This window comes from Procambarus clarkii, chromosome 63, assembly GCF_040958095.1.
Source record: "Procambarus clarkii isolate CNS0578487 chromosome 63, FALCON_Pclarkii_2.0, whole genome shotgun sequence".
Classification (NCBI taxonomy): domain Eukaryota; kingdom Metazoa; phylum Arthropoda; class Malacostraca; order Decapoda; family Cambaridae; genus Procambarus; species Procambarus clarkii.
In genome coordinates this window covers 29,713,702-29,741,313 of record NC_091212.1, presented here as the reverse complement: position 1 = coordinate 29,741,313, position 27,612 = coordinate 29,713,702, and the positions used below count along the sequence as shown (strand labels likewise).

The 27,612-nt window shown below is 46.2% G+C and overlaps 1 protein-coding gene across 1 annotated transcript in view; it reads left to right on the top strand.

Annotated features, from left to right (window-relative positions):
• ema (C-type lectin domain containing ema) overlaps nucleotides 1-27,612 on the top strand; it is a 198,941-nt gene that overhangs the window by 47,157 nt on the left and 124,172 nt on the right. Inside the window, 4 exon segments of the mRNA XM_069308827.1 lie at nucleotides 4,943-5,107; nucleotides 5,109-5,181; nucleotides 5,424-5,547; nucleotides 11,339-11,490. Of these exon segments, the coding sequence (XP_069164928.1) occupies nucleotides 4,943-5,107; nucleotides 5,109-5,181; nucleotides 5,424-5,547; nucleotides 11,339-11,490 (514 nt within the window).

Genomic DNA, 27,612 nt, shown 5'->3' with positions numbered 1-27,612 from the left:
GGCTCTGCCAACTAAATGAGTGGGTGCCCGGTGGTGGACCTCTTGGTATGGTCGGCATGGTCGAGGCGTCTTCCAGTATATGTGGTGCCCTTCCCAGACTGCGAGGCTGTTGGGATCAATACCTTCTGGCAGGACTGGTCGTGGTGGGGGTTCCTGTGCCTTTTCCCCCCAGGTTCAGCTATTGCTCCAGGTCCTAGCTGACTTGGAGACTTACTAAGGGAGAGTTGTCCTCTCGGCCCCATGGTGGCCGGCTCGGCCTTGGATTCTGGCGCTGCTTGCTCGGTGTCCGAACTTGGAGGTTTTCCCGTGGCTCCGCCTCTTTCAGCAGATCGGTCCGGCCCATTACGTGACTGGTTCGATCTTCTCCTCGAGTTGGGCCATTTTGACTTGTGTCTATCGCCACCTGTATGGTGATCAGGCAGCTTCTTTGATAGTGTCCACCTGCGGGTTTCGTCTCGGCAACGGCATGCGGTTTACCCGCATGCGTTGCCGAGGAAAGAAAGGTTCCTTCCTTTCTCTTTGTCTCTCGTATGTGTACTTTGCTTTTTGTTGAGGTGGCCATGTCCTTTCTCTAGTGGCCATTTCGGGACTGTCTTCGTTTGCTGTATTCTGTCGCCTCATTATAGTGTGGCGCTGGCAGAGCTGCTATGGCTTGCTTTCAGTTTTGATGCTCCTTCTGCACCGTTTCGCAAGCTGTCTAGGGTGTTGTTTCACCTCCGGCCTGCTCATGCGCCACCTGTGCAATCCTGGTCTTTGGACATGATGCTCTCGTCTCTCTTCCCCTCGGTTGGTTGTGGCCCTCTCGGTTGGTTGTGGCCCTCTCGGTTCTGAATTGTTTCTCAGGTTTCTGCGCCTTTTGATTCTGGTGTTAGGTTTGTTTGTTGCAACCGTTCTTTTTATTTTTGCAGGCCTTCGCCTGAGTGCCGCAGCCTCTGTGGCCCTTGACGCGCCTTGAGTTTCCCAGGGTTCCCTTTGTCCTTGTTCTTGTGTTCGGGTCTCCGGGTCTTCAGTGGAATCATTTCGTTGTTGCCTGTTGTCTTGCTTTCGAGTTTTAGGTGCGTGGTTTCTGCCTCTCGGGGGTTATCCCACTTTTGTCCTTGACTTTGGGTAGGTACCTCCGGGAAGCCGAAGGTCCCCTTCCCCCCTTTCAGAAAACCAGCGTTGAATGTAATGAAACACCATTTCCTAGGTGAGACCTGGAGGCTTCCCGGCAACCCTCCCTTCCCCCCCCCCCCTGGTCGGCTTAATTTTTTCATGTGTTTTGACAACCAGCCTCGAACTGACAGGTGGATAACCAGTGCAATGGGTCTGGGGCTCCCCCTTTCCCCTCCCAGGGAAGGGGGAGCTGCTCAGACAAGCGGAGCAGCAAATGTGATGTCATGCTCGTTTGCTCATTTTTCAGTTGGGAGTTCAGTTTACTACAGTAGTTAGTTTTCAGTAGTAGTTTTAACCAGATTAGAGGTTTATTTTGGAGCGCCTACCTTTCTGGGTGCCCGGCCTGGTCGATGGCTGACATAGAATACTCCACACACACATGTGCATTTCTATAGGCCATTGCTCCTCGTACACCTCTGAGGGCATCAGGTTCTGGCTCGTGGTCCCTGGTAATAATATACATATCAGCCTGGATAGCTCCAGGGAGCCTTCGAGTCTTGTCCCAAAAATGGCATTTCAATACTGTGCATTCAAATTTTTTTTTTTACAGTTGCTCTGTCTACCCTGTTCATTATTTTACTCTTTTATTCATTTTCTGTTTTTTCTGGGGGGAGCCCCCTACGGCTCCTTGGAGCTATCCAGATTGATGCGGATAGTCCTAACTTTTGGCATCAGTCGATGTGAGTGGAGTTCTAGGCCTTCCGGGGACCATGGCCAGAACCTGGCCCCCTCAGAGGCACGAGGAGCAATGGTCTATAGAAATGCACATGTGATTGTGGAGCATTCTATATCTGCCATCGACTGGGACAGGCACCCAGAAAGGTAAGCGCCCTAAAACAAACCCCTATTCTGGTTAAAAACGACGAAAATAGACAAGTGGACAGAACTCCCCAATTGAAAACGAGCAAACAAGCATAATGTCACACGAGCTGCGCTGCATGTCTGTGCAGCTCACCCTCTCCCTGGGAGGGGGAAGGGGGAGCCTAAGACCCCCGTGCCGGCAATCCACCCTACAGTTCTTCTGCTGATTGGATACAACACGGACGTATGGCTCCAGCTCCAATTCTTGTGCTGTGTTGTCCTCTGATTCAGTACTTCTCTTACAGTGGTGTGCGAGTTGGGAGCAATATTCACAGGTACTCGGGCTGCATGTGCATTCTGCAGGCTGCCTTCCCTGAGTACCGTGTAAGTACTGCCCTTGGGACTTGGGGTTCTCTTCCACAAGTCACCTTTGGGTCTACCTCTGTTGGTCTTTTGCTGCTTGGTGATTGACTGCCCTGAGTGTGTTGGGGGGTTTCCTCCCTTGTTTACCTTGGGGTAAGTGGTAGTTTTTACACTGGTAGGGGCACAGGGTACTGCGCAGCTAGTTTTCACCTTTAACAGCGGCTGGCTCTGTTCCTTCTGGGTACGTTGTACTCTTACAAGGTTTATCTTTTACATTTTTTTTTGAGGTTTTTGGTTTCTGCCTTGGTGTCTCCTACCCCCTGTTATATTAGGGTTTGCTTATTGTTTGGTGGTACCTACCCCCCTGCTTCACCCCTATGAGTGGACACATCCGGGGGTTCAGCTTTAGCAGTGTCGTTTGGTTGCTTGGGCTCTGGATAGTAGTACCCTGCCTGGGATAACCCTTAGCAGAGCCAGTCTAGGGGCCCTGCAAAACCCAGCAAGGGCACTCAGGTCTGATGGATGTGACCCCTGAGTCCCATCTCGCTTTGTGCGTGTTTGAGGGTTGCTCTGTCCCCTTATCTCAAGGCGACGCCCATTGTTTTTGCCAGCAATAATATCATCTGATGATGATATTCGGGTGCACTGTTACAAGGAGTGGGGTTTTCCTTTCTCCCCTCTGCATACGAGTTGGATTTGGGTTCGTCTCTTTCCCGTGTTCGGTTCAGTGTCCCTGCGGGTCCTTCGGTTCCGTCCTTCCGGAGGTTTTCGGGTTCCTGTGAGGTGCAGGCAGCCATCGCGGATTACCTCTTGCGTGACCAGGAGTATGCTTCTATAATGGATCCGTCTTCCTTCAGGTATGGGTCTTTGTCTCCATACTGGGTTTGTTATGAGGTTCCTGAGTCATCCTGGCTTGCAGATTGCCCTATGTTCTCGCTGGATGCTTAGGACACCTTCTGTCAGTACCCGCACGCTTGAGTGGTGCGAGGTGTTAACTGTGGTTTAGTTTTACCTGGAGAGGGATTTTGTACACCTTAATGAGTGCCTTTTCGCTCCAGCCCTTCTGCGGGATGTTGGCATGGTTCAGCTTCACGTGCGGGTTCCTTCCCTGTCGGCTGCGCTTGTGGCCGAGGACTTGTGCGCTCGGGACTCGTTGGCTTCAGTTGTGCGTTTCTTTTCCCTCCTTGAGCTGTCTTCGGATTGACTTGCGGAGGATGTAGAGGCGCTTGGGGCCGTTCCTGGGTCTGGCACCTCGGCTTCTCGTGAGTCGTCTGCACTTTTGAAGTTGTTTACACCGATCCTGCGGGATGCGCTGTCGCGGTTTTTCGCTGCATGTCTCGCGTGTTGGCAGGTGATGCTCACTTCCTCCTTGGAATCGGCTTGGGCCCTGTCTCTTAGATTATCTTTGCCCTTTTGTCCTTTGTTGTTTGCGGCCTCTGCGATTGAGCAATATATGCATGTGGCTGTGATACAATTTAATACCATTTGTATGGTGATCAAGTGACTTCATTGATGGTGTCCCACCTGCGGGCTTTGTCTCGGCAGCTGTATGAAGTTTCCTGGCGGTCCTTCCAGTTCTTTTTGACTCTTTGTCGTTGTACTTTGCTTTTGGTTCGGGTGGTGTCCTTTCTCTTGTGGTTGTGCCTGGACCGTCATCTTATGCTGAATACTGTCGCCTCGTATCGTGTGGTGCTGGCAGAGCCGCTGCAGCTTGCTTTTGGTATAGATGTCACTTCTGCACCGTTTCACAAGCATTCTTGTGCGTTGTTTCACCTCCTGCCTGCTCTTGCGCCTCCTGAGCCGTTCTGGTCTTTGGACAGAGTGCTCTTGTACCTCTCTTATCCTCGGTTTGTTGTGGCCCCTTCGGTTCAGGATTGTTTGTTTAAGGCTCTTTGCCTGTTGGCATTGGCCTCCGGGGGTTGGGTCGGGGAGCTTCATGCTCTCTTCCGGCGCAAGGGTTTCTGCTCTTTCGGTCGTGGTGATAGGTTTGTTCATCTGCAGCCGTCTCCTTCTTTTCTGGCGAAGAATGAGACTGCTGCCTTCCAGAGGGGTCCTTGGGTTGTTGATGCTTGGTTGGTCAGGCCGGGGATGCGTCATGTGTTGTGTCCGATTGCGGCCCTCCGCTGTTATTTGCGTGCCACGGCTTCTGTGTCTGGGGACGCACTTTGGGTTGATCCGGTTTCCCTTCCTCCTTGTTCGCGGGTACGGGTTTCTCAGGTCGTCCGCACGGTTATTAGGTCTAGCCAGCCTGCAGTCTATCCCCGTGCCCATAACGTTTGTAAGTTTGCTGCTCTTGCTGCCGTCTTTGGTAACATTTCCTGGGCTGACATTCGGGCACGGGGCTTTTGGCGGTCGAACAGGGTCCTGGCTGAACGCTACCTCGTTAACGTTCCTTGTAGCTGTAGTAGCATAAGGGTTAAATACTGTATGAAAAAAATCACTAATACACAAACTTTTTCAACAGTTGACTCAAGTTCTTGCATTGGATTATTAATTAAGATGCTTGTAAGAAAAGTATTCTTCTCCAATCTGCTGTATATTTAGGTAATACGTATATTTAGGTTATAGACAAGCAAAAATGTAAATTTAATAAAAAATTATCAAAATGAATAAGTGTCTCAAGTCATTTCAGGGTCAGCGTCTGGTGCGTAGAGGCTTCGTTGCTCCTGAAGAACCCTTGGAAAAGTCATTACAAGCAAGAACATCGAGTGGCTCTGGGAGTAGCTCTTCACACAGTCCAAGTAACAGTTTATCAAGAGGGGAAGCCAGTAGCAGCAAGGGGGGACTTGGCAGAGGAGGCAACATTTAGTAGTTGTGGGTCGTCTGTGGACCAGGAGGCAGAGGAGGCTGTACTCTGTCGAGGTAAATTGTCCTGCCTGTGTTATATCAGATGATGTAATGTTTCAAACTATATATAGTTTTGTGTAATGCATATATACTATGTGCATTTACAGTATTGGCAGGAATATTAATATCTGATGGCAAGCAATGTTTTATTTAAAGGCCATTTTTCATTTCTGTTGGTTTCTTTGTCATTAAATTTACATTGAATTTGACTATTTTTGTTCCTTTACAATATTCATGTTTTTTTTGTTCCGCTTCAGAGTTGCGGATATCAACACCTGCTGCAGATATAATGGCCAGCATTGGCATTTCTGACTTGGAAGCGACCCACGTTAACATCACTGATGAGGAAAAGGAGCAGCTCAGAGCTTCAGATCATTCTGGGTAGAAATAATCTTTCTCATGTTACAGAATACAACCAGTTTGCCTATATTAACAATATTAAGACAGGAGAGAGAATACACAGAGAACTATTTTGAATAATGTAGCATTAGATAAAAGGCATTATCATTGACCCCATGATTTTTATGGATTGATATGTCTTTTGACATATATTCCAGCTGTGCCTAGCGACCCTATATTCTTGTATCATGGTTCCGGTCACCCAGAACCCTTGTAATAATTTGTAGTGTATACTAATTTAGTTAATGTATGGGAACAGGTATTTTATGTACCCATAGTTGATTTTGAGTTTTTCTGTCAAGTTTCTCATAGTATTGGCATACACTACTTTGTTTAATGTATTCCATCTATACTCGCCTATTTGTACTTGCAGGGATTGAGCTCTGGCTCTTTGGTCCCGCCTCTCAACTGTCAATCAACTGGTGTACAGATTCCTGAGCCTACTAGGCTCTACAGAGCACCACTTGGTTTCCGAACTTTAGTTATCCGAAACTTCCAGTTTCCCGATTGGGGTTGGGGAGTCATGCTACCCGAACAAAGTTCGGGTAGGAAGGGGTCCGCCAAGCGTCACGCCGGCTTGTGGTGGTGGGTGGGCGATGGTCCAGTTTGCCCACTGTGACTTCACAGATTCACGGCCTATTATTCCGATTATTTTGAATTGCCATAAGGCTGGAATGTTCATTCTGTGCTTTTGTTTTACATATCTGCACAATCAAGAAACATCTGTGCACCATGTTGGCTCCAAATTTATTTATTTATTTATTTATGCATATACAAGAATGTACATAAGGAATGTGAGGATACAAATATGGTAATTACAGTCTTGTAAAGCCACTAGCACGCGCAGCGTTTCGGGCAGGTCCTTAATCTAAGAAAATTTTAAGGAGGCAATTTTAAGGAGTTAAATGCACGCATTGCGTCAGTGATGGCTGACTGGTGGGTGGATGGACGATGGAGTTTAGGTGGGAGGCAGTATGAATGAAGGGGGGGGGGGGGAGAATCAGTGAGAGGGGGGAAGAGAGAGATGCTAGGAGGGAGGGGGAGGTAGGGAGAGATGTTAGGAGGTAGGGAGAGATGCTAAGAGGGAGGGGGAGGTAGGGAGAGATGCTAGGAGGTAGGCAGGAAGGGATGGAAGTAGTAGTGAGAATTAGGGAGAGAAAGGCAGGCTGGCAGGCACAGGCAGGCAGGCAGGCAGGCTAGCTTGCAGGCAGGGAGTGAGTGGTAGTCACGCGGTTGAACCGCGTGACCTTGAGAGATGGGATGTAGGGGGCGGGTGGTTTGTTGGTGGTGGGGGTGAGACCGGCTCATTCCCGAAGATAAGCCTAACACACACTACCCGTTAGCATGATGGCAGGGAGGGAGGCAGGCTGGCTGGAGAGGAAGCAGGCTGGGAAGGAGGCAGGCTGGCAGGCTGGGAAGGAGGCAGGCAGGCAGGCTGGGAAGGAGGCAGGCTGGGAAGGAGGCAGGCAGGCAGGCTGGGAAGGAGGCAGGCTGGGAAGGAGGCAGGCTGGGAAGGAGGCAGGCTGGGAAGGAGGCAGGCTGGGAAGGAGGCAGGCTGGCAGGCTGGGAAGGAGGCAGGCTGGCAGGCTGGGAAGGAGGCAGGCTGGCAGGCTGGGAAGGAGGCAGGCTGGCAGGCAGGGAAGGAGGCAGGCTGGCAGGCTGGGAAGGAGGCAGGCTGAGAAGGAAGCAGGCTGGCAGGCTGGGAATGAGGCAGGCAGGCAGGCTGGGAAGGAGGCAGGCTGGGAAGGAAGCAGGCTGGCAGGCTGGGAAGGAGGCAGGCTGGGAAGGAGGCAGGCTGGGAAGGAGGCAGGCAGGCAGGCTGGGAAGGAGGCAGGCTGGGAAGGAAGCAGGCTGGCAGGCTGGGAAGGAGGCAGGCTGGGAAGGAGGCAGGCTGGGAAGGAGGCAGGCTGGGAAGGAGGCAGGCAGGCAGGCAGGCAGGCAGGAAGCGATATATGGGTGTTGAAGTGAGCCGTGAACCACGTGACCTTTGAGAGTGTGTGTGTGTATGGGTTTGGGGTGGGGGGTGGGGGTGGTGTGTCGGTGGTGGGGGGAGAGGGGGAGGTGTGTCGGTGGTGGGGGGAGAGGGGGAGGTGTGTCGGTGGTGGGGGGAGAGGGGGAGGTGTGTCGGTGGTGGGGGGAGAGGGGGAGGTGTGTCGGTGGTGGGGGAGGGACCGGCTGACTCCGTAAGCCTAACCACACTCCACAGACCTGTGACCCAGATTTGTTTCTTAAATGTACAGTACATCATCGTATATTTTAGGCAGGATGTTCCTGCAGGCTGGCAGGAAACGTGCAGAGGATGTTTGCCAGACGTCTTAATAATCAGTTAGGAACAATTAAGGACTTTTATAAAGCGGATCAGGACTTCACTTATTGATGAGTACAAACAAAACACGGTCGCATTTACGCCATGAACCTGACGATTTTTTTCCCTAGAGTTTTTTTCATAAATTTTTCGGAAAAATTTCTTTTTACATTTCTAGTTTATTTTTTCCCCTCTATTTCTCGTATACGAACTTACATGTTAACCGACGGGTCTCGTCCCCAAGGGGTTCGGAAACCAAGTGGTGCTCTGTATCATATCTACATTTGAAACCGTGTATGGAGTCAGCCTCCACCACATCACTGCCTAATGCATTCCATCTGTTAACACTTTCGCTCGGGGATGACGCAGCATTGCGTCATCCGTTTACTGGCGGTAATGCCGGGGATGACGCAGCATTGCGTCATCCACTTTAAAAATTCGCCAAAAATCAGGTTTTTATCCGATTTTTTGGGGACTGGTTTTAAAATGTGCGCCGATGTCTTCCCATTTTCTTTGTTGAGCTTTGTGGCCCTCAGGCGGCTTGGCACACGCTGTGGGCCCATTGTCTTTGGGCCCACAAGTACTCTTTGAAGTTCTCTCTGTCCTTTTCATGAAGTATTCTGCATCCTGTGTCTGGCCTCCTGTTTTCACCGCCTAGTTTCATTACCATGCATTTACTTGGGTTGAACTTTAGTACCCATTTGTCAGCCCAATCATTCAATCTGTCTAGATCATCTTGTAACCACCTCCTACCTTCCTGTTTTTATCCTCCTTATAATTTTTGCATCGTCGGCAAACAGTGAAAGGAACGATTCTATACCCTCTGGGAGGTCATTCACATATATCAGAAACAGTATGGACTGAAGGACTGAACCCTGCGGGACTCAACCAGGGGACTCCACTGGTGACTTTTCACCAATCTGAGACCTCGCCCCTCACAGTGACTCGTTGTCTTCTGTTGCTTAGGTACTCTCTTATCCAATGGAGTATCTTCCCTTTCACTCCTGCCTGCATCTCCAGCTTTTTCACTAGCTTCTTGTGTGGCACTGTATCAAAGGCTTTCTGGCAATCCAAAAATATGCAGTCTGCCCACCCCTGACTTGCCTGATTTTTGTTGCATGGTCGTAGAATTCAATTAATCCTGTGAGGCAGAACTTGCCATCCCTGAACCTATGTTGATGCTTTGTTACAAAATTCTTTTGCTCCAGATGTTCCACTAGCTTTCTTTGCACAATCTTCTCCATCAGCTTGCATGGTATGCAAGTTAGGGACACTGGCCTGTAGTTCAGTGATTCCTGTCTATCCCCCTTCTTGTATATCGGGACTACATTAGCCGTCTTCCAAATTTTTGGCAGGTCCCCCTGTTACCAGTAATTTGTTATACACCAAGGAGAGTGGCAGGCACAGTGCTTCCGCTCCTTCCTTCAGTATCCAAGGGAAGATTCCATCAGGGCCTATAGCCTTTGACACATCCAAATTTAGTAACAGTTTCCTTACTTCCCCACTGGTAATCTCAAACTCTTCTAGTGGGTCCTGGTTAACTATTCCTTCTCTTATCTCTGGAATTTCTCCTTGCTCTAATGTGAAGACCTGGAATTTCTTATTCAGTTCCTCGCACACTTCCTTGTCATTTGTAGTAAATCTGTCTGCCCCTATTCTCAGTTTCATTACCTCTTCCTTTACTGTTGTTTTTCTCCTGATGTGGCTGTGCAGCAATTTAGGCTGAGTCTTTCCCTAGCTTGCGATGTCATTTTCATATGCCTTTCTGCCTCTCTTCTCAACCTGACATATTCATTCCTAGTACTCTGATATCTTTCTCTGCTCTCAAGTGTCCTATTATTTGTATAGTTTCTCCTTGCCTTTTTACTTTTCTACTTGGCTAGCCTGCATATCTGATTGAACCATGGGTTTCTCATCTTCGTTTCATTGTTTTCCTTTTGGATTGGGACAAACTTGTCTGCGGCCTCCTTACACTTCTGCGTGATGTAGTCCATCATATCTTGAGCCATCTTTTCTCTGAACTCTGTTTCCCATGTTATATCTGTTAGGAATTTTCGTATCTCCTCATAGTTTCCTTTCGGAATGCCAGCCTTTTGTTTTTAGTTCCCCTCCTCGAGTTCATTAACCCTTCAACCTGATACTCAAATGTCAGTACACTGTGGTTGCTCATTCTTACTGGGGCCTCGAAACCGATTTCCCTTATGTTGGAGTCGTTCAGAGTGAAGACTAGGTCAAGTCTTGCTGGTTCATCGTTTCCTCTGATCCTTGTGGGTTCCCTGACATGTTGGCTTAAAAAGTTTCTTGTCGCCACCTCCAATAGTTCAGCCCTCCATGTATCTTCACCTCCATGCAGTTCCTTGTTCTCCCAGTCTATCCTTCCATGATTGAAGTCCACCATGATGAGCAGATGGGATCTATTTCTACAGGCAGCAGAGGCTGTCCTCTCAATTATAGTATTATTAACTGCCATGATGATGATGATGTCATACTCTTGCCTGGGTCTTCTGTCATTTGGTGGAGGGGTATACATCACTGCTACTACTACTCTTGGTCCACCCATTGTTATGGTACCTTTTATGTAGTCTCTTAATCCCTGGCATCCCAGGATAACTTATGTGAACCACTGTTTGCAAAGGAGTATTTTTGTTGCACCTTTGCTTTTTTAATTTGAATCCATTACCTGTTGTTCCCGATGTTGCAGTTTTCTGTTGATTTCTATCAGTTTTGTAAAAAGTGGTTATATCATCTCTATTTCTTTTTATCTACTAGTTTGGCATTCTTTATTTAATGTTTTCAATTTCTCATATCTCTTATTGTTTAGCTCCAGGAGCAATTTAGTAACATGTCTTTGTGCCTTTTCTAGTTACATGTTTTTTCCATTTCTCCATTCATGTAGTTGAAAGCAATTCTAAAACTGACCAAAGTAATGTGTCTTGCTCTTACTTTGCCCCTGATGTAATCATCTGGTGACAGTTTACAATCTGGCACCTCCAAACCTCATTCATTTCCCAATTTCTTTAGTCTTTCACAAAATGTATAGACTGAATGTGGTCTGGTTTCACTTGTTTTGCGCTCCATTATGTGATATTTGTTCATACTGAATTTTATTTTCAGTTTATTGTCCTGTGTGTTTACTTTATCCGGTCGTTTTTGAGGGGTATAGTAATCAAGGATTTTGGCAGCCACACTGATCAATAATACTGGTCTATAGTTTAATGGGGCCTCTCTCTCATCATTTTGTATACATTGGGACAATATTTGCCTCTATAAATGTTGGGCAAGGTTTCGTTTGCAAAGGTGCCATTTTTTTTTTTTTGACAATGTTTTGTGTGTAATATATATACATAATTTGTATATATATTTACAATTTACATTGTAAATTGTTTACAATTTACAATTTTGTATTAAATTTTTTATTTGTATTATGCCATATTTTTTATTTACTTTGTTTATTTCTATCACTTTTAGCAGAGGAAATATGACGGATATTGGGATAACAGAAGGCACTCTAGCCTCCCGACCATTCCTTCAGTCTACTATTGCATCGCTCGACTGCTCAGAGGATGATTATGCATCTCTATTTGCATTGTGCCTCCTATACGCTCTTGGTCATAATCAAGGTAAGGGGCACTTCTTTACACACGCGTCACAACAGTTGCTGCCTAGCAATTTGTTAATAACTTGTCAAGAGGTCGCAACTTTACCAAACTATTATTGTACAATAATATCAACCCATGTAACTTAGAATTAAAAAATAATGACAGGTTCTTGGTTCCAGATGTAAGGAAATGTTGTTTTTCATGTATATTGTAACTGCATTTTTTCATATTTCTCTTTAGAGTACTTGAACTTCTAATGCTGACTATATACAAATTTCACTGTTGTATAATTCTCAAGATAATGGAAAGTATTTGTATATGACCAATGGTGAATAGAATACAGTATTATTGTCTAATAAATATTATATGGAGAGGTAATTTGAGGACACAGATAAGTTTACTCTGGGGATTTGAGTCTTCACATAATAAGTGACAGGTGACGTGTGTAACAACTATACACGAACTATCCTGCTGGGTAGTGCGGGGAGGCTGCCAGTGATCGCTGCACGTGCTGCATTCATTCTCGTGTTTTAGGAGTCTTATTCCCAAACAGTATACTTCTTCCACAAAATTTTTTAAATTGAAAAAGTTCAAGTTTGTGGGCAATGTTGGTGGAGTACAGTTAGGACATGGCTTCAGAAACAAGGCTTCTAGGTAGGCCTAGTGTTTTCTATTTTGTTAGTACTCTGAATTGAAAACTTGCTCATGACCACAGCTTAACACCATCACACTCCGTTGCCGACATCCGTCGTCATGTATTTTTCTTGAGTCATCCCGGTTGCCTCTGTCTTGCGTCACTCATTAAAATATTTGTTAAAAATTTAAATTTTATCCGATCAATCTAGGAGTGGTTTCAAAATGAACGCCTTTAGATTGCGCACAATTTGATACCAAAATGAAAGACGTAACACGAAAATTGATGTCGGAACACTGGAAAGATAAAATTTTGTGGTGATGAGCGTCAAAAAGTGTCCAAAAGTTAAAATGTTTGTTAAAATTTTATTTATTGTTCTATTATTATGGGACTAGTTTTAAAATACGCGCCTTTATATTGCAAACAATTTGATACCAAAATGAAGGACATGACGCGAAAATTGATGTCGGAAAGATAATGAATGTCAGAAAGATGATAATATACTTTCGTGGTCCAAGTTTTTAAATATTTGCTAAAATTCAATTTATTGTTCTATTACTATGGAACTAGTTTTAAAATACGCGCCTTTATATTGCAAACAATTTGATACCAAAATGAAAAACGTAACACGAAAATTTGTGTCAGAACACTGGAAAAATATAAATAATTATGTGGTGATGAGCATCCAAAAGTTAAAATATTTGTTAAAATTCCATTTATTGTTCTATTATTATGGGACTAGTTTTGAAATACATGCCTTTATTTTGCGAACCATTTGATACCAAGATGAAACATGTAACACGAAAATTTGTTATCAAACTGAATGAGTATATACATTAATCTGCAGGTGTGCCAAATTGGTGCTCGTTCACGGGTAACTTGGCCGACTTTAGGGTTTGCTGTGGGAAGTCACGCCAGGCATTTAGACCTTATATGCATATACCTCTGTAGAGAATTCTATTGTGAACACAATGATACCAAAACGAATGACAAAGCACAAGAAATAAGGTGAGAAAACTGAAACGAGTATACACATTTTACTGATTTTGCGCGTTCACGGGTAACTTTGCTGACTTTATGCTTTGCTGTGGGTAGTCACTGGGTGCTTTTGGACCTTATATACATATACCCTTGTAGGGAATTTTATTGCGAACACAATGATTCCAAAACGAACGACATAGCATGAGAATTAAGGTGAGAAAACTGAAACGAGTATACACTTTTTCGGTGTCGCCACACGCTCGCCTGCACCGAACGGCGCATGACGTCATTTCTGCGGCGCGCCGCACGGAGTGCGATAGTATTAATTTCTCTTTGTGTAGTTGGTGCTAATGTATTCAACAGAAAACTGGTGTAAAGCAGAAATATTTAAACAATAAGGCCTTGAGTCTTTATGAAAAGCTCACACCTGGTAACTAGAAAACACTGTTGTAACCTAACACTGTACTCACCCGGTTCGACGAACAATGGTTCCGCGAAGCGTGGGATGTTCAGATTTGCTTAGGATGTTGAGACAGAGTTCACAGACTGGTGAAAAACTTTCCCATTCCATCACAGGTTACAATTAATAATTCCTTCAAATGGTAAGTTCGATCACACAAGTGGACCACACATGTGAGCCACAAGCTTATGATGTTGGGACAGAGTTCACAGAGTGGTGGAAAACTGTCTCATTCTATCACATTACAAATAATAATTCCTTCACAAGACAGGTTGGATCACACAAGTGGACCACACAACAAGTGAACCATATGAACCAAACACCAGCCAGAATGGTCCACACAACAAGTGAAGCATATTTACCAAACACCAGCCAGAGTGGTCCACACAAGTGAACGACTGAGTTTCCATCATTTTTGTTCACTGATTTATGGCACACGTATCTTTGTAAATTTAAAGGCTGAAGCGTGAATAGCTAGCTAATGTGTTGAAATCTTCTAAGACATTTTCTGTGATAAAACAAGATGAGTGAGGGTGGACAGATATGGGAATACTGTGGAGTAAACCTCACCTTTACAGTGAGGTTTCACTTACTTTCGTCTGTGTCATCATAGTTCAGTGACCCATGACTTTGAACAGTTTCAGAATAATAAATCATTTCTAAAACTGGTGTTTTAATAACTCTTTATTATCCTAAGTAAACTAAACTAAATAAAACCAAAAATATACTGTAATATGATAGACATCGGTTGTTTGAGAAATTGTTCATGTTATTGGCGGCACAACTCCAGCGCGAATGGACGGGTCTAATCCGTGTGCACACAACACCATGAGTGGTTTGTTCGATTTCGTCGCCACAGTTCAGTGACCTACGGCTTCGAAATAATAAAATTAATAAATCGGTTCTGAAATAAGTATTTTTTATAGCTCTTATTATCGTAATAATGTTGCTAAACTAAATATATAACCCAAAAATATATATTCTGATGTAAATCCAGTATTTGAGAGAAATTTATGTTACTGGATCTAGCTTAAACACCAGCCTACTGTAGGGTGTATAGACCTAGTCTACGTTCATACAGTAGGCACCCAGTGCCCTTAGATTTGTCTGCATTTGACATATTTATCCGCCAGTGGAAGAATAATTCGTGGAATTTACCATTTTTGGACTACGGCTGTACAGTATTGTTATACTACAATAAAATTTCTCAGGGGCTTGCTAATAGTGCCTTATTAATGCCAAAAATGAAGCAATATTTTGCAAGAACTAGTAGCAGAAAATCAACCAGCACGAGCACGGCCGTACCCAGCACGGGCACGGCCGTACCCAGCATGGGCACGGCCGTACCCAGCACGGGCACGGCCGTACCCAGCACAGGCACGGCCGTACCCAGCACAGGCACAGCCGTACCCAGCACGCGCACGGCCGTACCCAGCATGGGCACGGCCGTACCCAGCACAGGCACGGCCGTACCCAGCACGGGCACTGCCGTACCTAGCACGGACACGGCCGTACCCAGCACGGACACGGCCGTACCCAGCACGGACACGGCCGTACCCAGCACTGGTACAACAGGAGCCAGCACCAGCTCAGAAGCAGCTGAAGCAGCTGAAGCAAACACAGCAGCAGCGAGCACCAGCAAAGCTTTATGCAAACATCCAAGAACATGGAGTGTGGAGTGTAGTTAGAATAAGTGTTAAATTTAAGTGCATAGTGTTAGTGTTCAAATTAAGGTTGCAGTACAGTAATTTTAGTGTAAAATAGTTTTCATAAACTGTATTGTAGTACTCAACATACAGCAGAACTACTTACCAATACAGTGCTAACGGCATAATACAATACAGTACGTATTTACTGCACAGCATTCACAACTCCATGAGAATTCAAGATGGACATAAGTCCAACAATAAGGTAAATAACAACTGTAACAGTATATTTTAGTAGAGTAGTAATATATAGGTACAGTATATAATATGATAATGCATTTTTATTGTTTACAAGAAAAAAACACACTGATCCAAATGCCTCTTGAAGGTCACCTTTTGCAACGTATCCAACGCACCGGGGTTGGTCCCATATACTTTAGTGCGTTGAATCGAGGTTGTACTGTACTCACCAGGCGCTTGTACTTTTAACTCGGTTTGCACTTCAGTTAATAAAGTTTGTGATGAATAATGCTCAACTACTGTACAGGACAGACTACTCTTGCATTCAATCTGTATGGTTAAAGAATCATCATCATTCCTAATAATGTACTGATATCTGATAACAAATCATTCACATTATATAGTATATAGCTGATACACTAATTAACAGTATTGCACCCTGGGCGTGCGCTCTACGCGTATGCACGAAGTAGGCCTGACGGTGCAGACAAGCGTGCGGGCAAGCTCTCGGCGACACTAAATGTGTGTACTCGTTTCAGTTTTCTCACCTTAATTTTTGTGCTACGTGGCTCGTTTTGGTATCATTGTGTTCACAATAGAATTCCCTACAGGTGTATATGCATATAAGGTCCAAAAGCCAAGCTTGACTCCCCACTGCAAAGCCTAAATACGGGAAAAGTTACCCGTGAGCGCGCACAATCAGTAAAATGTGTATACTTGTTTCAGTTTTCTTACCTTAATTCTCGTGCTACGTCGTTCGTTTTGGTATCAATGTGTTTGCAATTAAATTCTCTGCGGGTGTATATGCATATGTTGTCCAAAAGCCCAGCATGACTCCTTTAGCAAAGCCTAAAGTTACCAGTGAACGAGAACCAATTATCACACCTGCAACCTAATATGTATACTCGTTCAGTTTGATAACATAAATTTTCGTGTTACGTCGCTCGTTTTGGTATCAAATTGTTCGCAATATAAAGGGGCATATTTTAAAACTAGTACCATAATAAAATAGCAATAACTGGAATTTTAACAAATATTTTAATTTTGGATGCTCATCATCACAAAATTATTTATATCTTTCCAATGTTCTGACATAAAATTTCGTGTTACATCTTTAATTTTAGCATCAAATTGTTCTCAATGTAAAGGAGCACATTTTAAAACTAGTTACATAATAATAGCACAATAAATAGAATTTTAACAAATATTTTAAAATTTTGACCAAAAATGTATTTTTAATCTTTCAAGTGTTCTGACATCAAGTTTTGTATTACATCTTTCATGTTGATATTAAATTGTGCGCACACTAAAGGCGCTCATTTTGAAACTATGCCGAAGTCGATCAGATAGAAAATGAATTTTATACAAATATATTTTGTATTGGACGCAAGCAGTGTCCAGAGCTAGGACACGAGAGAAAAAAAGTAGACACGCGGGGTGTCCAAAGAGAGCGATAGTGTTAATTAATTAATATTCATTCATTGGCCCATAATATTTTCAAGTTATCAGTTGCTATATATATATATATATATGTATATATATATATATATATATATATATATATATATATATATATATATATATATATATATTATATATATTATATATAATATATATTTATATATATAAATATATATATTTATATATATAAATATATATTATATTTATATATATATTTATATATATATTATATATATATATATAAATTTATATATTATATTATACTTGCCCGAAACGCATTGCGTAATAGTGGCTTTAGGCATTGTATGTACTAGATCTATCTATATATCAATCCATTAATGTAACATCACTTGTATGTATATACCTTACCTGAATAAACATCTGAATCTGAATCTTATATATATTATATATTTTAATTTTGGATGCTCATCATCACAAAATTATTTATATCTTTCCAATGTTCTGACATAAAATTTCGTGTTACATCTTTAATTTTAGCATCAAATTGTTCTCAATGTAAAGGAGCACATTTTAAAACTAGTTACATAATAATAGCACAATAAATAAAATTTTTTATATAATAAATAGAATTACAATAAATAGAATTAAATAGAATTAAATAGAATAAATAGGATTCCCCTGTGGGCGCCACAGGGAACGGACGCTGGGAGGAGGCTCTGCCGGCCATGTGCCATTATCTTGTGACATCCTGACCCCACCGGGCCCAGACTCAACAGTGTGCAGTGTGAACATCCTGGGAAGGTGTGAGAGTGGCGGGAAGTGTCCAGGGTGAACTATTGCAAGCAAAAACAATCAAACAAGTGGATTGGCAGTGTGGAATCGTTTGAACTGCAGTGAGGGCCAACAAGGGCGCCCTGAGGGGCTCCCTCGGTTATGGTGGTTGGGGTGGGGGGGGTGGTGGGGATGGGGTGTTGTTGTGCGGTCAGTCGAGGGGGGTGACCAGTGTGTAAGTGTTTATGAAAATATCAATGAAAAATAGATACCTCGGCTCTCGGGAAACTGGTATCGTGTTTTAAGTGCATCGAGTCCACAGTGAACCAGTTTATATTGTGCAGTGATATATCACGAGATTATACAAACGTGTTAGTGTCACCCCTCTGACCCACCCCCTCCCCATACCCGCCAGTGTGTACCGTCACCCAACCCAAGAGTCACCCTCTTCCCCCTGCCCCACCCCCAACTGCGACCGCTACCTCCCTGTGTCCACCCCCTCACGCTACTTCCGCCCAGCGCCCACGCAGCGCCCGCCCAGAGCCCGCCCAGCGCCCGCCCAGCGCCCGCCCAGCGCCCACCCAGCGCCCGCTGATGTCGCAGGTCACGACTGACAGCCAGGCTTCTCTCAGCCAAGAGGAGCCATCAATCGACGACAGGTATGGCACATGCCAAGTGTGTGACAAGGTGTGGAGACTCAAGCGTAACGGAGATGTGCGCAAGCATGCTCACAACGGAACCGATTGTCCGGGTATGTGGCGCCCTCCCAAAGAGGGTATCAATCAAGGCCCCACTCCAGCAGTCAGGGAAAACACCTCTAACAGCTTCATTTCGACTGAGAATCTACTAGAAGCCATCAAAGCAACATCGGTTGGAACCCTGCAGCACATCCCCAAAGCTGCCCGGCCCCAGGCAGCAGCCAAACTATCCAGCCTCTTGAAAAAGGTCAATGACTCCCCCGGAACTATCCAAGCATGGCACAACCTTCTCCTGTTTGGAAACATATGCCTAGCTGTCCCTGCAAGGAGAGACAAATCACTAGCTTCCTCGGTCATTATGGCTATAAATAGTTTTCCTAGAGAGGACAACCAGGCACCCCTCCCCACCCGTGCTAAAAACACCCACCGCAGGAAAGGTATCAACAGCAGAACCGAGGCATCCAAAATCAGAGCAACAGTCAGCAAGAAAATAGAAGAAGGCAACACAATAGGGGCAATCAGAGTCATCACCAGTGAAGACACAGTTGCTACCAGGGATGCCGATACAGCACAAGCCTTGAGGGAAAAACACCCACCCAGAGCTCCTCGTGACGACAGTGTTCCCCTAGTCGGTGTCACCAGAGCAGAACCCCTGTGTGTGCTCGAATCCATGGTGCACAAAGCAGCTTTATCCTTCCCACCAGGATCAGCAGGTGGGTTCACAGGACTACGACCCAACCACATCAAACAAATGCTCAACCCTGCACTGGGAGACATTGCACAGGGCCTCCTGGTGGAACTAACTAGATTCGCCAACACATGTCTAGCTGGCAACATACCAGAGACCATACGGCCTCTCTTTTTTGGCGCTACCCTCTGTGCCCTGAGGAAAAAAGATGGAGGAATCAGACCGATAGCTGTCGGCAATTCACTCCGGCGTCTCGTCGCTAAGGCTGCTGCTAGAGCAGTTAGTCAGGCAGCAGCCGACATGCTGAAGCCAAAACAGCTTGGGTTTGGCATTCCCCAAGGGTGTGAGGCAGCGGCTCATGCAGCTAGAGCCTACATTGCCAACATTACGAATGAAAAAGCCCTGATAAAGCTGGACTTCAAAAATGCTTTCAATCTGGTTAGAAGGGATGCAGTACTCAGTGCAGTTCATCGCCTTTTTCCTTCCCTCTACCCGTTTGTAAACTCATGCTACAGCAAGAATCTAACTCTGCTTTTTGGGGAACATGAAATTGAATCACAAGAAGGTGTCCAACAAGGTGACCCCCTTGCTCCTTTTCTGTTCTGCCTAGTTATCAAGGAAGTCACCGATAACCTGTCCAGTGAGCTCAACATTTGGTTTTTGGATGATGGTACTCTAGCCGGCTCCCCAGCCTCACTCTTGGACGACATAAGAATAATCCAGGAGCAAGGAGCAAGCCTAGGCCTCACCCTGAACCCTTCCAAGTGCGAAATAACCTCCACCAACCAGCACATAATAGAGCAAATAAAGGTTGTTTTGCCTGACATTCATACAACCAACCCTGAGGACAGCACACTCCTAGGTGCTCCTCTTGGAAGGAATGCCATCGACGGGGTCCTTGGTAAGAAGATCACTGACCTGAAGAGGATGAACGAGAGGATTGAAGACATCGATGCTCATGATGCACTTTACCTCATCACCAGATGCTTGTCCCTTCCCAGGCTGACCTACTTTCTAAGATGTTCGCCATCTTTCAACAATATTAAATTAGAAGAGTATGACAGCTTGCTGAAATCAACACTAGAAAAAGCCCTCAATCTTTCCCTCAGCGACTCACAGTGGAAACAGGCCTCCCTTCCTGTCAGACTCGGGGGCCTTGGCGTGCGCACAGCAACACAAATTGCTGTACCAGCATTCCTGTCCTCTTCAGTGGGGTCTGACAACCTGGTGAAGGAAATCCTACCTGAGCACCTAGTTCAACAGGCAGGGGTGCATGATCCCAGCTTCACAGACTGCACAACCAAATGGGTCTCTCTCGCAGGACCAGCACCCCAACCACCGCCTTCTGAAGCCCATAAGCAATCCAGCTGGGATCGCCCCATTGCCGACCAAGAAGCTGCAACTTTGCTAGAAGCTGCGACGACACCACATGACACTGCCCGACTTAGAGCTGTAGCAGCTCCCCATGCAGGTGATTTCCTATTAGCAACCCCAATGTCAGCAACCGGCACCCGTCTCACACCGCAGGCCCTCCGAATTGCCGTGGCTCTCCGCCTAGCTGCCCCAATCCACACCGAATACAGGTGTATTTGCGGCGAGGCAGAGGCCGACAGATACGGACGGCATGGCCTTCTTTGCCAAAGGACGGGAGGATGGCATGCAAGACACGGCGAGGTTAATGACATTATTAAGAGGAGCCTTACCACAGCCGGTTGTCCAGCAGAGAGAGAGCCCCGTTACCTAATGTCCCGCAACTCTGATGAGCCTGTCGGTCGCCCAGACGGAATTACGGTGAACCCCTGGAAGAATGGTAGACAGTTGGTGTGGGACTACACTTGCGTTTCAACTTTGGCCAGTACCTATGTTGACTTCAGTGCTACACAAGCAGGAGGAGCTACCAATCACCGGGAAGCGGCCAAGTCACGTAAATACAGAGACCTTGAGCACCACTACAATTTTGTCCCCATTGCCTCAGAGACACTTGGTGCCTGGGGTAAAAGTGCTGCTAGCTTTTTAAAGGAGTTGGGGTCTAAGCTAATCGAAACAACTAGAGACCCCAGAGCTGCCAGTTTTCTTTTTCAGCGCCTTAGTGTGGCAATCCAGAGAGGAAATGCTCACTGCATCCATGGTTCCTGCCCGCCATCTGAGGAGCTGGAGGAGCTATTCAACTTGTGACAAGCAGCCTTGTACCCTGTATGTAATCAATATTGTAACTTTTTTTGTGTAATGACATTTTCAAATAAAGTTAGATAAATATACACACTTAACAAAAGAATAGGGGTGGTAGGAGAAGAAAATATCAAAGTGTTCAGTGAGGATCCACAAGGTCTTCTCTGAGTACTCTTTATTTTCTTCTCCGAGGCTATGGGACCCTACATTTGCACCAGAGGTGGTACCCCTTCTAGGTTTTTTATATTATATATATATATATATATATATATATATATATATATATATATATATATATATATATATATATATATATATATATATATATATATATATTATATATATATATATTATATATATATATATATAATATATATATATATATATATATATATATATATATATATATATATATATTATATATATATATATAAAATATAATTTATTTATTTTTTAGATAATATGTAACTATAGTGATAAATAGGGAGGTAATTGGACTTAGCACCAATGTTTACAATCATTGTTTATTTAATTATTTATACAAGTAGGTGCAGCAATTAAGAGAAATATTCTGGTAAAGCAGGCCCTTAATCTAAGCAATAAATGTAATGATAAGTAAAGATCAAGTGACTTAAAACCTCATGAGGGTGTAAGATCGAAAAGGATGAGGATGACATAGCATTACCCAGGGCAATTTTCAGGACTGACAAATTTATTTACAGATGCAGTGATTTGTTTTATGCAATTTTAATAATCACTGGGTTCCAACTAATCCTGGCGTTTTCTCTTACACAATTGCTTTACCGTGTGATCTCCTAAGATGGTAGGAAGCGTGTCGGTTGCATGTTCACAGATAGTCATTTCTCAAGTCTTTGTTTCTTCAAATTCTCCTTTCTCGAGTCTTTGCTTTCTAAATATCCAGTTCACTAGCTTCTGCATTTCTTGTGTGTGTGTTTGTGAAAGGAACAGTAGTAGTAATAATGTAATTATTTATTACTCCTCTGTTCCTTTACCAGAAAATATTTTATTTTAGGGTTAATGATATTTTGTAGCATTAGATGTTGAGTACCTTGTTTACTCGGTGGTTGGCAGTTGCACTTCTTAACCCTTAAAAGGCTCAAACTGCTATCTGCTATTACCTCGTCGGCTCCAATCTTCCAAATGCAATTTTTGTTACATTAGTTTTATGTAACTTTTTTTTTTTTTTGTCATGTGCATGTAGTACTTTTAAATAGGTGAACTGTTTAACCCCTGCACTGCGCAAAGCGCCTTTAGGCGCTCTGAGAGTTGTGCTATTTTTTTTAATTAGGCTATATTTTAATGTTTTTTAATGTTTTCATTACTCTGTGTTTTTAAATGAAAATAGTTCAGTTTGGAAACATTTTGACATTAAATTTACCTGAATATTTATGAAAACAACAAGAATGTCCTTGACAATTGCCCCAAAAAGTTTTTGCCGAAACCAAGGTGTGCAGTGCAGGGGTTAATAAGGGTTAATGATCCTACATGTACTATACTTTGGAAAAATTTTAACATATTTAGCAGCTGCTAAGTGAAACATTTGCCATGAATATATATACGGTACAGTGTTACAAATGTATTTGAGTAAGGAGCGATATAGTCGAGTTTGGGTTAATACACGGAGGACAGAGTGACTGTGTTTACTGCGTTACGGTTTTCCACAACAGATGAACCATGTTACTATAATGTGGCTGTGCCTGGGGCTTCTGAGAAGTGTCGTATAAGCAGTGGTTGCTTCTAAATAAAACTTTGTATATTTTAAAAATCCTTGAAAAATGAAGGTACAGTAAGGTAAACATAATGCCTGACTCCATGATCAGTGCCTGGGGACTCAGTGGAGTCTTACCCATAGGAGCACAGTGTCCAAATGACAGCTTGGAAGAAACTGTTTTGCAAAGCTCTAAGCTTTGTGTAATTATTTTTATTTCAATTGGGCATATGATTAACACCAACAATTGAGACTTATCATGTGCAGGAGTAAACCGTGTGATGTACACTGTGCGCGTGTAATAATAAACCTTACAACTTAACACAACCCCTAATTTAAATAGAGTTGTCTTAATGAGCCTTAACTTTTTTACAGTACTGTATGTACTTTATTTTGTTAATTATGAAATACTGTTGCCATAGAATACTTCATATTTTTCTATAAGATCATTTGTAAAATAGTACTCGGATCGCTTAAACAAAGTGTCTAGGATTGTACCACTGTATAAAACTAGGAGTCGACTAAGCAGCATACTGTAGTGTAAATTATTGTCTTCCGTTTACACTATGATTATGTACCATTACAAATCAGGTATCAGTAACCAAAAAATCTGCACAGGGTTAACATGAAGCTTGTAAACTTTGAGCATTTTGAATATATTGGTTATAATCTTTGTAATTTAAGAAAAACCTTAAGATAATTAATGCTGTGTCAGCCAATGTCCAAGTTCACTTAAGGTGCAAATTTGTTCCAAATTGTGTAAGCATAAAATGTGTTAATGATTGCTAATCAATGTTCCCGGTACAATTCAGATTCTTTGTAAATGCAGTACTGTACTAGTATTTCTGTTTGTTACAATGTTGTGCAGACATGAAAAACATGGAAAAAACCAGCGTTGAATGTAATGAAACGCCATTTTCTGGGTGAGTCCCGGAGGCTCCCCGGAGCTATCCCAGGCTGATATGCTAATGTCAGACTTTGGCATCAGTCATGTGTATGGAGTTCTTAGGCCTACCGGGGACCACGGCCAGAACCGGGCCCCCTCAGAGAGGCAAGGGGAGCAATGGCCTATAGAAGCCCCCGTGTAGTGGGAAGCATTCTATGTCTGCCATCGACCGGAACAGGCACCCAGAAAGGTAAGCGCCCCAAAACAAACCCCTATTCTGGTTAAAATTGCTACCTAAAACCGAACTAGTGGATAGAACTCCCCAACCGAAAACAAGCAAACTAGTGTGACGTCACACACTGCCGCGCCGCTGTCTGCGCAGCTCCCCCCTCCCCGGGAGGGGGAAGGGGGAGCCCCAGACCCCCCGCGCCGGCTACCCACACCTCAGTTCTTGAGGCTGGATGTCAAAAACGCGAAAAACCGCCGACCGGAGGGAGGGAGGGATGCCGGGGAGCCTCCGGGACTCACCCAGAAAATGGCGTTTCATTACATTCAACGCTGGTTTTCTGGGGGGAGCCCCGTCGGCTCCCCGGAGCTAACTACCCACAGACAGAAAAAGAGGGACTTACCCGGGAGGCGGTCGTCGCTCACCCCTCAACTCGAAGCCGAGACAACTGGCTGCAACCGCCGACCCAAAGCAACACAGGCCCGACGAGGCCCAGGGACATTCACAAGGTAACGAGCAGCCAGGACCCTGTTCGACCGCCAAAATCCCCGCGCCCGAATATCAGACCAAGACATATTCCCAAAGACGGCAGCAAGAGCCGCGAACTTACGAACGTCATGGGCACGGGGATAGACCGCAGGCTGGCTGGACCTAATAACCCTGCGGACGACCTGAGAGACCCGAACCCGCGAACAGGGAAGAAGGGAAACCGGATCAACCCACAGCGCGTCCCCGGACACAGAAGCCGTGGCGCGCAAATAACGGCGAAGCGCCGCAACCGGACACAAAACATGATGCACCCCCGGCCTGACCAACCAAGCATCAACCACCCATGGACCCCTCCGGAACGCAGCAGTCTCATTCTTCGCCAGAAAAGAAGGAGACGGCTGCAAACGAACAAAACTATCACCACGACCAAAAGAGCAGAAACCCCTGCGCCGGAGGAGAGCATGAAGCTCCCCTACCCGACCCCCAGAGGCCAAAGCCAACAAGAAAAGTGCCTTGGAAAAACAATCCTGGACCAAAGGGGCCACAACGAAACGAGGAGATGAAAGGAAAGCGAGCACTCTGTCCAAAGACCAGGACGGCTCAGGCGACGCATGAGCAGGCCGGAGGTGAAACAATGCACGAGACAGCTTGCGAAACGGCGCAGACGTAACATCGATACCGAAAGCAAGCTGAAGCAGCTCCGCCAGCGCCGCACGATACGAAGCGACAGTGTTAGGCATAAGATGACGGTCCTGAAACAACCACGAGAGGAAGGACAAGACCACCCGAACAGACAAGGAGCTAACACGACGAAGACGCAAAAAGAAACGGAAGGACCGCCAGGAAACTTCATACTGCCGCCGAGAAGAAGCCCTCAGGTGGGACACCAACAAGGAGGCCACCTGATCACCATAGAGATGATGATAGACTCGAGTCAAAAAAACCATACGCGAAGACTCGAGGAGAAGATCGAACCAGCTACGTGACGTACCGGCCCGATCTGCTGAAAGAGGCGGAGCCGCGGGAAAACCCTCGGGTTCGGACACCGAGCAACCAGCGCCTGAAACCAAGGCTGGGCCGGCCACCAAGGGGCCAGAAGGACAACTCTCCCCCGGTAAGTCTCTAAGCGAGTCAGGACCTGGAGCAACAGCCGAACCGGGGGAAAGAGGTACAGGAACCCCCACCTCGACCAGTCGAGCCGAAAGGCATCGACCCCGACGGCCTCGCAATCGGGGAAGGGCGCCGCATAAACGGGAAGACGCCGCGACCACGCCGACGCGAAGAGGTCCACCTCGGGGCGCCCGAACGTCTGGCAAAGCCAACGGAAGGACTCGTCGTCGACCGTCCACTCCGTGGAGAGAGGAACGAAGCGAGACAGGGCGTCGGCCAAGACGTTGGACACGCCCCGTACGTGAACCGCCAGGAGAGCCAAACCCCGAGAACTCAGCAGACGAGTCACCCGAAGCGACCAACCCCAAAGAGACAAGGACCGCATCGAACCCCCGCGGTTCAGGCAATGAACCACCGGAGAGCAGTCTGAATGGAGCCGAATCGTCGATCCGCGGGCCACCCGAATCCTTCCCAGAGCAAACCACACTGCCGCGAACTCCCGCACCGTACTGTGAGCTCGACGGAAGGACGGATCCCAACGCCCCTGGCCGGCCTGGTGAGCACTGGTCACAAAACCCCAGCCGAGAGACGACGCATCCGTGTACACATCGAGCGAGGGCTCGGGTAGGCGCCAAGGCACTGAACCCCGAAAAACCCGAAGAGGAAGCCGGTGACGCAGCAACCGACGCAAGTCCCCCGGGGGTCGAACTCTGCGATCGCGAGAGAGGCGGAAGGGGGAACCCCGAAGGAACCAGAACAGCCGTCGAAGCCAAACCCGACCCGGCGGGTAGACCACCATCGCGAAGTTCAGGCTCCCGCACAGCCCCTCGAGCAACCGCCGGGTGACCCGAGGGCCCTCCAGAAACAGACGAAGGCGGGATTGCAGCCGCAGGAAAGACTCCGGAGGGAGAGACAAGGAGGCGGTTCGAGAGTCCCACACGAGACCCAGCCAAGTCCGAACCTGAGAGGGAACCAGATGGGACTTCCTCCAGTTCACCAAGAACCCGAACCCGGCGAGCTGGGAAAGAACCAAATCCCTGGCTAGCAAGCAAGCTGACTGGCTGGGAGCCCAAACCAGCCAGTCGTCGAGGTAGGCCAACACCCGAACACCTAGGAGACGCAAACGAGCCACCACAACCCGTGTAAGGCGTGTGAACACGCGAGGTGCCAGGTTCAACCCGAACGGGAGACAACGAAAGCGGTAACTCAGACGCCCCACTACAAAACCGAGCCAGTCCCTGAACCGCGGATGAATCGGGACATGCCAATAAGCGTCCCGGAGGTCCAGGGACACCATCCAAGCTCCCGGCTCCAAGAGGAGCCGAACCTGAGACAGCGTAGTCATCCGAAAGGAGGGGCAATGAACCCAGGGGTTCAGACGGGACAAGTCCAGAATGAACCGCAGGTCCGCGCAGTCCCGTTTCGGAACCGGAAACAGACGGGAAACCCATCTGAGGGACGACGTCGTTTCGACGACGCCCAAGCGTACCCACTCCAAGACGACTCGACAGAGCGCAGGGGAAGAAGCCTGCCCTGCCAGCCCCGACCCCCCAAAGGGGGGAGGGGCCACCCAACGCCACCGCAGGCCGCGAGACACGACCCGAAAGGCCCACGAATCGTGGGACCAGGCGCGAGCGAACAGCGCAAGCCGCCCCCCCATCGCCCCGTCAAAGGGGCAAACCGCGAAAGGGCCGGCGACCCTTACGAGACCCAGAACCCCGCACAGCGCGAACACCGCGCCGACCAGACGAGGGAGGGTCTGCAGGAGGAGCCAACCCCAAACCTGACACCAGAGGCCTACCACGACAAGAGGAACCCCGAGCCCTGGCACGACCTTTCCGGGAAGACCCACCCCGGGACCCCCGGAAAACCAACAAGTCCGACATCGGACGACAAGCCGCCGACGCAGCCTGAATAAACTGCGCCACGGCCGACTCCCCAAACAGGAGAGGACAAAAAGGTGAAGAACGCCTAAGAGCCAGAGCCCAAGCAGA